Below are 12,838 nucleotides of genomic sequence, written 5' to 3'. Positions count from 1 at the left end.
TACGCAAGCTGCCGAACAAACAAACAAACACACACAAAATGTCCAATGACAAAATGTCCAATGACTTTTCAAGCCACGATTTTTCTTTTCTGGCTTTTTTTTTGTTTCCTCTCAAAAAAGGGATCCTGAAATTTCACAGAAGTAGTCTGTTCTGTGTGATGTGACGGGCTCCTCAGATACTACTTTTAATGTAGTCCTGAAAACAAAATGGCTGAGGGGACTGGATAGGATGGCAGGGGGAGGGGGAGGAGGAAACAGCAACAAAGTCAGAGAGCTAAATCCTGCCAAGGAGAAGTGTGATGGGAGAGCAAGAGATGGACATCCATCCATCAGCAATGCTCCCAAACACTCCCAGTCAGCTGCAGCAGGCGAAAAAAAACACAACACTTTGTGGTTCAGTTTTAGTTTCAGTTTTTTCCTCCGTCGCATCCTCGCTTCCATTTGCCGTTTTGTTTTGTTTCGCGTTTTCGATTCGGCTGTTTTGCTTCGTTTCACACAACGGAACAGAGATACAGCTAGACTCAAGACCAAGATACCGATTTCACTGCAAAGAAGTAGATGTCCATCTGTACAAACCCAGCACAATATACCCCCCACACACACACACACTCCCCCCTTAACCCACCCCTGCCCCGCCCCCACCCAGGTACCCATGCACCCCTTCTGGGATTGCCCCGAGAAACCCATTTCAAAACCACAAACAAATAGAAGCCAGGCTACAGAGCAAAAGCAAAAATCACTAACTCTCCCCAAAATGGCCTGTTTTGTCACTCAACAGCCTATGCTGACATGTATAGTATATATTCATATATATATATATTTATATATAATATATCCCTGGTTTTGGCGACCATCCGTGACATGCTCTGGTGTTTGCATGTGTGTGTGTGTGTCCTAACTGTATACAGAATGTGCATACATCAAAGCATAAGTGTGTGAGTCGGTGTGTGTGTGTGTGTGTGTGTGTGTGTGTGTGTGTATGTGTGTGTGTGTGTGAGCTAGAGACAGAGTGAGTGGACAGTTTGTGTTTTCTGCATGCACAGGCATGCATGGGGTATTTCACTCTAACCGCAATGGGCATACGTGAGAAAGGAGGGGGATGGTGGTGTCAGTGTGCTTGGTATCTCTTGATGATGGGAAGGTATCGTGTGTGTGTGTGTGTGTGTGTGTGTGTGTGTGTGTGTGTGTGTGTGTGTGTGTGTGTGTGTGTGTGTGTGTGTGTGTGTGTGTGTGTGTGTGTGTGTGTGTGTGTGTGTGTGTGTGGTTCAGAGGCTGGGACTAGGGGTTGACAAGAGGGCAGTGCCTTCTGCGGTTATGTGAGCGATCAAGTGACTGCATGGCTGCGTTCTTTCTGATGACGTTTGTATGTGTGAGTGTGTGCGTGTATAAATATATATGTGTCAGCACGCACACATGCATCCTTGTGTGTGTGTGCACAGGACTAGGGAGGAGGAGAGGGTTATGTGTTTGTGTGTGTGTGTGTGTGTGTGTGTGTGTGTGTGTGTGTGTGTGTGTGTGTGTGTGTGTGTTTGTGTGTGTGTGTGTTGATGTGCGTGCGCTGGACTGGACAGGAGCCCCCACTCCGGATCCGCTTTATGTGACCCAAGTGTCCAGTCTCATGCGCTTGACGTTGGCTCCCTGCTCCGACTGGTCGGCTCCCCCCGCCGCCCCACCTCCTCCCCCAGCCCCTCCGTCGCCCGAGGGCCTCAGCAGGCCCATGGTGGTGGCGAAGTCCGGCGGGGGACGGTTCTGGCCCTGGCCCTGGCCGCCGTCGTCGCGATCGCTCCCCTCGTACGAGCTGCCGTTGCTGCTCAGGCTGTCGACGGGCGAGCGCCCTGTAGGCTCCAGACGCAGCGCTCCAGGGTACTGGCCCAAACCCCCGCCTCCTCCACCGCCTCCTCCCCCGCCCACTGCTCCCGCCGCCGCCGCCGCCGCTACGGCTGCCGCCACGGCCAAGCTCTGGTTCCCGGAGGCGGCCGCCACCGCCGCTGCCGCCTGGGCCGCGGCTGCCGCAGAGTTGGCAGAGGAGACGCCGCTGGGCGTGCTGCGGTCCCGGTTGGGGGAGACGGGCTCCGACTTGATGCTCACGTTGGGGTTAGTGTTGACGGTCAGCGTGGCGCCCTGAGGTAGGTGACCCACCGGCCTGGAGGAGGAGAAGATGAGGAAGCGGAGAGAGAGAGAGAGAGAGAGAGAGAGAGAGAAAGAAAGAGAGAGAGAGAGAGAGAGAGAGAGAGAGAGAGAGAGAGAGAGAGAGAGAGAAAGAAAACGAGGGTTATTACAGGTCGGGATCGAGCTGGAGTAAGTTAAACAAAAGAAATGAAAGAAAGAAGGAAATATGTAGAGAGAGAGATAGGACAGACAGAACACATGAGACATCACAATAGACCGATACTGTAAGAGAACAAGTGAGATAGATAGATAGATAGATAGATAGATAGATAGATAGATAGATAGATAGATAGATAGATAGATAGATAGATAGATAGATAGATAGATAGATAGATAGATAGATAACATTACATAGATAGATAGACAGATAGAGAATACACTTTTGGCATATGATGAAGACAAGTAGCCCATGCTAACAGGTACAGTAGAGGCTAGTTGAGGCAGCACATTGACAGTGATGGAGTAAACGAACAGTATAATGTGAATGCAGGGCTGCAGGAAGAAAGCACTCCCCAAAACTCAAAAGTCATCGCGTTGGCAAAATGTCTCACAAACTCTGGAGAACAATACTGACAACAACATCACCACCCCCCCCAAAACAAAACATAAAATGAAACGGAACAAGCGGATGACGATAGTCAACAGCAGGAGAGAGTGCAAACTGCCAGACAGTAGGATATGTGGTGCACATACTGCCTAATATAAACACAGACGGTGAGAGAGAACAAAACACACACACGCAAACGCACATACACACATCCGCACGCACGGCACGCGCACACGCACAAATGTGACTTGAATGTTGAGGCCACAGAAAAGCACACCGTCCAGAAGCCATGCAGCCCAGAAGCCCACAGAGAGCTCACAGCTATGCTGACACACTGGGCCCGACATGCCCTATGTCTCCTAAAATACACATACTGAAAAACAAGCGTTAAATGCTGTAGTTGTTATCTGATCTCTTCCTAGCATTTCCCGAAAACAAAAACAAAACCCCACGTGCAACACAATAGCTGCCTGCTGCCTCATTCAGAGCTCTCTCTCTCTCTCTCTCTCTCTCTCTCTCTCTCTCTCTCTCTCTCTCTCTCTCTCTCTCTCTGTCCTCCCCACCCCCCCCTCTCCTTCTCCATCCCTCCCTCTCTCCTTCTCCTCCTCCTCCTCCCCATCTCTCTCCCCCCCCCCCATCTCTTTCTTGCCTTCGTCTCTCTCCTCCTCCCTCTCTCTCTCCTCCCCTCTCATTGTCTTCTCTTCCCTGGTGAAGTGTTGATCTCTGTGGGCTAGTTATCACGGGAGACGTGTCTGCCTGCCTGCCTGGCGTGTGGAGCTGAGCTGAGCTGAGCTGAACAGGTAGATGGATGGAGGTGCCACTTAACAGGGAGTCTCGTGCTATTCTGAGGAGGGAGGCAGACACTCCCCCCCCCAACTCCATTCTGGCTACATCAGCAGAAAATCCAGTGACAGAGATAAAGAGTAAAGACCAGCTTTCAACAGTGGAGCCGCATCGTGCTTACAGGCCAGCCAGAAGCAGAGAGAGAGAGAGAGAGAGAGAGAGAGAGAGAGAGAGAGAGAGAGAGAGAGAGAGAGAGAGGGAGAGAGAGCAGAGCAGAGGAAAGAAAGAGAGAGGAAGAGGGTGCAAGGAGAGAGATAAACATAGGGAAAGTGGGAAAGTGGGAGGGAGAAAGAGGGAGAGGGTATTGGGGCAGCAAGAAAGGAGAGAAGACAGAGAGGACAAAAAGAAGGGTGAGAGAGAAGCATAGAGAAAGAGGTAAGGGCAGGAGCAGAGGGACAGAGGGACAGAGGGGAACAGAGGGGGAGAGAGAGAGAGAGAGAGAGAGAGAGAGAGAGAGAGAGAGAGAGAGAGAGAGAGAGAGAGAGAGAGAGAGAGAGAGAGAGAGAGAGAGAGAGAGAGAGAGAGATGGGGCAGAGGGAGAGACGTATAGAGAGAGAGACATGGAGAGAGAGAGAGAGAGAGAGAGAGAGAGACATGGAGAGAGAGAGAGAGAGAGAGAGAGAGAGAGAGAGAGAGAGAGAGAGAGAGAGAGAGAGAGAGAGAGAGAGAGAGACATGGAGAGAGAGAGAGAGAGAGAGGTGCAGATGTGGGAATACAGTACCAGCTGAGCCCCTCATCTCTGCCCAGCAGTAAGCTCGCCTGTGAGGTCACGCTGCAGGGGGGAAGAAATAAGCCGTTGGAAACACACCACCAACACATGCTACAGCCTTGTACACACCAAAGCCTCACACTCACACTCTCACACACACACACACACACACACACACACACACACACACACGGGCACACACACGCGTGCACACACTCACACTCACACTCACACTCACACACAATCAAGTTTTAAAATGGTTGCGCTAACATCTTTAGCCTTGACATTGGGCCAAGTTCACATTTAGCATGTACGTAGCTAACCTGTCCACATTGACTATCATCCACTAGGACAGCATGTCTAAGGTTTATTAGTCAGGAGAATAAACACCAGACATGTTAAGATGGTTAATCTAGAGTCTCGAGGCTTAGAGTGTAATCTAACTGCGGTGTACATGAATCACATATGCCATCAGTAAAAGCAGGTGGAGGGTAAAGGTAGGGAAGGAGATCCTGGAAAGTTTAAGGTTTTAAACTACATTTTAAAAAGTACCCGATTCGAAAGTTCCCAAAACGGAGTTCAGACCTATTCTCTATAGACAATGCACTGGACTCATGGATAGAGGAGAGGCAAGTGGAAGTTCAGTTTAATTGACATACGACTGCAAGTCTATTAAATCATGTATAAATGGGTATGATAATGGCAGGATGTCTTGAGTCTTGTCCTTCCGAGAGACCGCATTTTTGTGGTATAGTAGTGAATTTTAATTAGTTTCAATCGGAGTATGAATTTGGGTATTTAAAATATACTGTAGAAAGTGCTCCAGGGAAAAATATCCTTTTCTACCTTATACACTCAGTATGAACCCAACGAGAAAATATCTGCCAAACACCCTGATCAAGCCTATGGCTGCCTTAATTAAGTCCTTTCTACAAGTAAATACTGCAGTGTGTTACTAAATAACAGATGGTAAATAGACAAAAGAATCATTTTGAGAGGTCCACCACACGACAGTTATTGATTTCCAGACTTATTTTGAACATTACGTAACTTTCACAGGTGTGCATCTCACAAAAAACAAACACCACAGGTGCATATTTCACAAAACCAGACAGACAAAATCTGTTTGTGTGAACTCCAACTGACGTGCAACAGATGAACGATGGAAAAACAAATCTCGGCGTTGGTAAGCAGACAACATAAACCAACAACAACAACAACTTCTTTCCACAGACAGAGCCTATAGCTTGAGCTTCTTGACATGGCACCCTACCCATTTTATTTCCTTTTTTATTATGATAATGGACAGAGCAAATATAATAATGACGCGAATGATCAGAAAAGAAAAACAGGGTGTGTGTGTGTGTGTGTGTGTGTGTGTGTGTGTGTGTGTGTGTGTGTGTGTGTGTGTGTGTCCTTATGTCATATTCCAGTCAGCACTGCAGACTCACGCAGCCTCTCGCCGCTGACCGCCAGGAGTCACACCGCGGCTGAGGCTAGAGTACGGGAATTAACATATAAATTGGCCACTAGCAGAGTCTGCACACACAAATGAGTCATAAACTACACAGAAATGCCGGCTCAAAAAGGAGACGGGAGAAAAAGGAATGCTAGAGAGAGAGTGAGAGAGAGCGAGAGAGAGAGAGAGAGAGAGAGAGAGAGAGAGAGAGAGAGAGAGAAAGAGAGCGATTGAGAGAAAGAGAGTGAGAAAGAGAAAGATAAAGAAAAATAGAGAGAGAGAGAGAGAGAGAGAGAGAGAGAGAGAGAGAGAGAGAGAGAGAGAGAGAGAGAGAGAGAGAGACAAAGACAGAGAGACAGAGACAGAGACAGAGAGAAAACAGAGTGTGGGGAGAAAAAATCCACCGTCTGCCTGCAGGGATGACTACAACAGTGAGGCAGACGAGCCATCCAGCAGTGCTGAGTGAATCCGCTCCCTCCGCCGGCTGAAATTGAATCTGACGGACATCAAATTGAATACGGAGCACACATCAAAGGCGGGCCCAAGATTTGTGCATTCTGTTGGCGTTTCCTGCGATGCGTCACGCGGGGCCCCTCCGTATTAGACCGGCGTATTAAGACAATCGGCCATTAGCTAATGGGGGGGGATAGGGGTACTTATTTAAGCGCGGCCTTACAAATGACTCCCTCGCTGCTTATCTGGAGCGTGATTATCGCCGGCTTATTCGCCGTACATACACAACTATGACTATACGGCTGCCCCCTTGGGCTCCTGTCCTATCATTACGCTGCATTTCATTAAGATGTGGGCCAGCCAAACAGTCAGATGGAAAGAAAACGAAGACGCAGGGATGAGTCTAGAAAAAGAATATTTGAGCGATTAATGTATTCTATATTGGTTTTATTGTTATTGATTATTACAACAATCATTTTGAGATTGGTTTGTGCTGCGGTATATAAAACCCCTTGCTGTGTTATCCCACTTGTCCAACACTTGGTTCAGGTGTTGCTTTTAAAGGGCTTGACTTGACATTAGGTCTGTTTGACTGTTCCTGAAGCAAGGCAAATGCTTGCATGGACATAGCATAGGTTAGGGAGATGACATGAAGTCACTGTGATCCCGTTAAATGCGCAATGTGATCTCCTCCTCTGAACTCCTGAGCTACAGGAGAAGACATCAGGAGGTCTGAGTATCTCCCAGAAGATAACATCATACCCGTGACTAGGTTTCAGGTGGGCGTGAATGCAATAAACTCATGTTTATCTCTTCTCAGGGGCCAGAGGATTAAAAAAAGCTCATTCTCACAATGCTAAAGTGCTGTGTGTGTGATTTTTCTGTTTTTATTTTTTATATAATTTTTAAACATGAACCTGTTTCCTCCATACAGGCCCACCAGAGGGAGTGTCCCCTCCACAGCACCCCCTCAACCCCATATTACCACCACCTCCACACCGCCATCACCGCTTTGTGCCTTGTGACATCTTTCCTCCAGCTGCCACTGCCATGCAACGATGCAATTACTCTGGGGTGACAACGCTGACGTTGCTGACACTGGCACTTTTGTCTAAACTAAGTCGATGTAGATACACACACACAAAGGATACACACACACAGAGAAAATGTACTATGCTAGGCAAGGCAAGGCAAGGATCAACATTTAACTCCACAGGACGGCACCTGGATCTGGGTCTATCATTTGAGGCGCATCTAGGTCTGGGGTCTGAGTGTCATTTGCGGCGCGCGGCGGGCATGGCTCTGGGTCTCTCATTTGAGGCGAGTCTGGGTCTGGGTTTACCATGGGAGGCATGCCTGGGTCTGGTCTGTTATTTTGTGGTTGGCACTGCTGGCATGGCATGGACGGTAGTGGACGGTAATGAGTGGCAGTGGTTTTCACTAAAGACTGAACAGTGGTGGTGGATGCTCTTTGTGCCTAGCATCTCTGAATGCACCACGGGAGGCAAACATCATTATGCTTACGCCGTGCCCTGTTCACTCTTGCGCCTCCAGCCTACGTAGATAGTGCCTGACTGTGATAGAGGCCACTGCACTTGCAGCAGAGGAATATATTAACACACCTTAAGACTTCATTGCCCGTCTCATTTGTCTGCCATGCTATCAATTTAATTACCGTCGTCAGTTCAGAATGATCGCATGCCTGTTGCTGAACGGTAGGGGCTCTCGCGGTAAACTGTGTCAAGTGTGCAGTTACAACTTGCAGTCATGGGAGTAGCCTAACACTGTAAAGTAGTGGCTTGAGAGAAATGTTGGATGCAAAAGGGACAAAACAGGTATGCTCTGCAATGGAATATGATTTTGAAACCCAAACAGAAGGAATAGTAACCTCTTGAGCAAGGCAAATCCTCACTCCCATATACTGTAAATACACACATCAAAGCAGAGGCAAAGCCTCAGCTAAACACCAGGACGTGAGAAACACAGACATGCTCTGCAATAGAACATGATTGTGAAAGAAGTGGATCTCTAAATAATAATGAACTTCATTATTCCTGCAGAACATAGTCTTAAAAAGCAACACTGTGCGAACTTGCACATTGTCATTTGCACCATCAGTTGAAAAAAAAAAAACAATTGCGTTTTTTCTGCAATATTCTGTTATTACTAGCCTTACTTTTTTTTTGAGGTTTTTTTGGGTGTTTTTGTTGTGCGATGCTGCATTAAATGATTGGCATCTACTTTGGTTGGGTCTGTGGAGGCCTGTTTGACTTTGGGGTACCCAGCACTACGGAGTCACAGAGGTGACTTAGCACTGACAGGACAAACGGGACAAAAAATCCACAACAATGACAAGCATGTATAAGTCACAGCATGTGGAACTGAGGAGTCACAGCGGAAAAAAAGGAAGGACACATAGTGTGGGACTGGACAGTCGTGGCTGACTGGCTGCCTGCCTACGAATGATCTTATTCAAGCAGACAGAACAACAACACCAGCAACTACACTACAACAACTGACAGTTTGTATGAACTTTTTCCTCCTCTCCACTCAACTATTAACACATTCATTCCAATGTTGCGTAAAAGTACGTATTTACTTCCCATGTGTTGACTCCAAAATATGTTTACATTTTTTTCTTTCAATCTAGACACACGAATGCACCTGTGTAATATTGATAACTATGTGATGAACAGAACTGACATATCATAACAACTTGAAACTTCAAGGGGGAAAAAAAGCTATTTTTAGCTAAACTAACCCTCTCTTCATGTGGGCTAAGTTGTGAAAACTATTTTAAACCCTGTAATGTGTCTGTAGGTCTAAGGCAAAATATTCTGTGGCTGTTGTGAATGTGAAAATTGACGTCTCTGGCTGGCATTCAAGCGATAAAATTCAAAACTAGATAAGCGCTCAGAGAGCACATCTTCACCCTCTAGTGGACACATAACGTCCTTGGCGGAGGCAACAAAGGCTGGTACTCAATGTGCTAACACTGTGTTTGTGTGTCTGCTGCATCACGTCGCAGTAAAAAAAAGCAATTACCCTCAAAACACTTCTGAAACGCTCAGCAAGTAAGACGTGAGCGATTAAAAAGAAAAAACACACGCCCAACCACCCTGACAGGGCGGAGGGGTCTGACGGACGGACTGACAGACAAACAGCATAGACAAACAGACAGAAGCGTGTTGCCATAAAAAGGCAGGCGGGGTGGTGTGATGCCAAGTCACCTGAGGTTAGCTGCAAAGCTGGAGATGCAGTTAGCCATCTCCCCATTCTGTTTGTCTGCGCCCCACATGCTGTGAACAGAGCAAGAACAGGGGCCATTATATAGCAGCTCCCGGGGCCGGGGGCCGGGCAGGCCACGCTGCAATCACTCACACCTGCTGGGGTTACTCTCTTTAACACACACACCCACCCACACATTACTCGCTGACGTACACCGCTGCACAAACACATAAAGGGGTAAACCACACACACCCGCTCACCTTCTCTTTTTTGCACATTTTCTGTAACACACACACACACTGACACCAATACATGTAGAGTATATTGTATGAGAAGCACGCATGCACACACGCACACACTCCCCCCCCCCCTTTTTTTCATGTTTTCTCCCTAACACACACACACACACACAAACACAAACACACACACACACACACACACACACACACACACACACACACACACACACACAACACACACACACACACACACACACACACACACACGCGCATACGCACACACACCAACACACAGACACGCATATAAGAAAAGCATGCTTAAACACACACACACACACACACACACACACACACACACACACACACACACACACTAATGCACACTCACACTAACGCATACACACTAAAGCAGACTTACTAGAGCGCACACACACACGCAGGCACGCGCGCACGCGCACACACACACACACACCACTGCACAGCCAGGCATGTGCTCCAGAGAGGAGCCCACATTACATCCCTGAGAACAAGTCATTAGAAGCCATCACTACACCTCCACCTCCTGGGAAATCAATTCCCCCCTTGCCTCCCCTCCCCCACCCCGAGCACGCTCGCTGGGAGTGAGAGAGCAAGAAGGGGAAAGAGGAAGAGGAAAGAAGACAGAGAGCAAGTGTGTGCGAGTGTTCATGTGTGTGTGTGGGTGCGTGCGTGCTTGTTATTTGTGTGTGTAAATGAGAGAGAGAGAGAGTTGATGGTGATGATGAAGACAGCGATGAGGAGAGATTTAGGTCAACCTCTCGGAGGAAAACCAAGCCAGAGACAGTGGCTGAGTCTATTGATGGGATTCGTATACGTTGTGCTTGTATGGCTCGGAGCATGTAAACATTGCGCAGATGTAAATTGACAATCGCTCTGGGGGTAAAGACATTAAACATATGCAATTTCCACTCCCCGGTGTGACAATCTGCTTCATATAAAAACAGCATGGTTTTCAACACTTCTAAATTGACATTCTACCGTACATAAGTGTTTCCTGCTGGAAAAGTATTGTGCTCTCTACACTGCTTTTCACTGGATCTTTTGAGGTATTTTAGGTATGTGACTCATTGACAAACCTGGATAGGGTGAAGGAGAATTTTGGAGAAAATCAATCTGTTATAAATCAGTCCACAGCATGCTGTAATGCTTACAAAATAATGACCAGCAAATAATAATTGACTGGGGAAAAGAGAAAACTGAACTGAGTGCTAGTCTATGCCACAATCAGTTTGGGCTGACTACAGGTTCATTATTTGGTTAATAGTGCAATACATTTTCTCATTTTAGTCCAATTGATGGTATTTCTCTTGCCTACTGACCTTGACGAACAGGGATAGGGATAATTTCAAATGATAATCCTCCTTTAACTTAGAATACGAAGCAACCCACTAAGCAAAAAGAAGCAAATTCGAAAATAAGCAGTATGTTGGCAAACAGTATGGCTGTAAATAAAGAGAGGCCAACGTCATTATCCTAGTAATGAAATCTACTTGACACAATTTTTGATGTTTACTCTGGGCTGACTTAACCAGGCTTGTCGCTGAGCCGTATACTTCAAACAGAGCCTTGGGCTCTCAACTGTCTGTTTACATATGCAGTCTTGAAACAGGCTTTAATGTCCGTGGTCAAGTGCTTTGCATTGTGTGGGAAGTGTTTACAAACACTTCGTAGCGCATCACACACTCAAGACAGTCATGGAGCACTACGCTACACTAGGCTGGCCATTTACATTGATGCTATTGGTGACGCACCGGATAACTTAGCATTAGGTTATCAATCACTTCAATCAGAGGGAAATGCATTAGCAACATTGTATTTATTTAACTGTTTGTTTTAAAACAGCAGCCCTTGAGATGAGGCATCTTCTTTCTGAAGAGGTCCTTGAGTGAACAGAATAATATGATATCTATGCTTTTAGGTAGTAGTTTTTGGCGTGCAATCAGAAGAGAAGTCATAGTGATAGAGGTGAACTGAGTGGGACTACTTACACCAGGTTACTGAGCGAGGCCAGGCTGAGCTGTTGGGGCTGTTGTTGCTGCTGCTGCTGCTGCTGTTGCTGCTGCTGCTGAGGCTGTGGTTGCTGGGATACCGGCTGCTGTTGCCAAGTCATGTTGCCTGGCAACAAACCGCCTGGCGACGTGAAAGCCTGAAGTGCAGTGAGATCGGCACTCGTCAGCTGATACTCTGCGATGTGAGAGAGAGAGAGAGAGAGAGAGAGAGAGAGAGAGAGAGAGAGAGAGAGAGAGAGAGAGAGAGAGAGAGAGAGAGAGAGAGAGAGAGAGAGAGGAGAGAAAGCGAGAGGACAAGAGAGAGGGGTTTAAGCAGTCTGTGTGCTGGTCCATAGTGTAAACAAATAAAGCTGTGTGCCGTCAAGATTCCAAGACTTATGAGTCTTTCTCAATTAAACAACCAGTCCAGGCGTGGCAGAAGAGAGGTAGGGGTGTTTGGTTTGATATAACTTCAGAATGATGAACTCCCATCAAAGATGCGAGTAGTGGAGGAGCTTAGTCAGTCAATCTACAGTAGTGTCAACTAGGCAAATAATAACATTGATGGACCTGCTATTGACCAACTGTAAAACATATTGTAAGTTACGCTATGAATGGGACTTAAAATTAAGCAATAAAGGGAACAGCTTACAGATCACAAGACAAAACCTTACAATTTAGTTTTACATTACATTCAACAGACGCCTTTGTCCAAAGCAACTTAAACAAAGAAGCACAAGACAGTAATACACAACATGTGGGGAATTACAGAGTACAGCAATATGCATGTAAGCAGTGAGGGGCAAAATCCAGTGTCTCCAATTGTCCTAACTGAGAGGCAAAACCATAGCCTGGCGACGCCATAGATTTTGGCTCTGCACATAGTCTGGCGAAACCCTCCTAGCTTGGTTCGCTCACTGTAGAGAGTGGTGACACAGAACTGACCCGCGAAGTCAGTTACTGATTGGTTAAGGTGACACTATATTGTAACAGTAATGTTAATAAAGCAAAATATGGGTTTTAATTTGAATTTGGAATGCCAATGAATTTCAATGGCAGAGTAAGATCAGACCATCTCCCACTGTTGCGGCATTTTCCAGGTCAAGTTTAAATGCCGCGTGAGGCAGGTAAAGGAGTGTTTCGGACGCGCATTTCCAAGATAAA

General features: G+C 46.9%; 1 protein-coding gene across 10 annotated transcripts in view; it reads right to left on the bottom strand.

Moving 5' to 3' along the window:
- Nucleotides 1–647: 647 nt before the first annotated feature.
- Nucleotides 648–12,838, bottom strand: part of mef2d (myocyte enhancer factor 2d) — an 85,000-nt gene continuing 72,809 nt past the window's right edge. For 6 of the 10 annotated variants that reach the window (XM_063199316.1, XM_063199318.1, XM_063199314.1 and 3 more), the window contains 4 exons: nucleotides 11,675–11,870; nucleotides 9,411–9,479; nucleotides 4,281–4,331; nucleotides 648–2,143 (listed from right to left, as the gene is read on the bottom strand). In XM_063199316.1, coding sequence (XP_063055386.1) covers nucleotides 1,594–2,143; nucleotides 4,281–4,331; nucleotides 9,411–9,479; nucleotides 11,675–11,870 — 866 coding nt within the window. In that variant the 3' untranslated portion in view covers nucleotides 648–1,593. The remainder of the gene's footprint in view (nucleotides 2,144–4,280; nucleotides 4,332–9,410; nucleotides 9,480–11,674; nucleotides 11,871–12,838) is intronic. The other 4 variants (XM_063199323.1, XM_063199324.1, XM_063199322.1 and 1 more) reach the window with 2 other exon arrangements.

The sequence above is a fragment of the Engraulis encrasicolus genome, chromosome 5, assembly GCF_034702125.1.
Source record: "Engraulis encrasicolus isolate BLACKSEA-1 chromosome 5, IST_EnEncr_1.0, whole genome shotgun sequence".
Lineage (NCBI taxonomy): Eukaryota > Metazoa > Chordata > Actinopteri > Clupeiformes > Engraulidae > Engraulis > Engraulis encrasicolus.
This window is presented reverse-complemented; position numbering and strand designations above follow the sequence as displayed.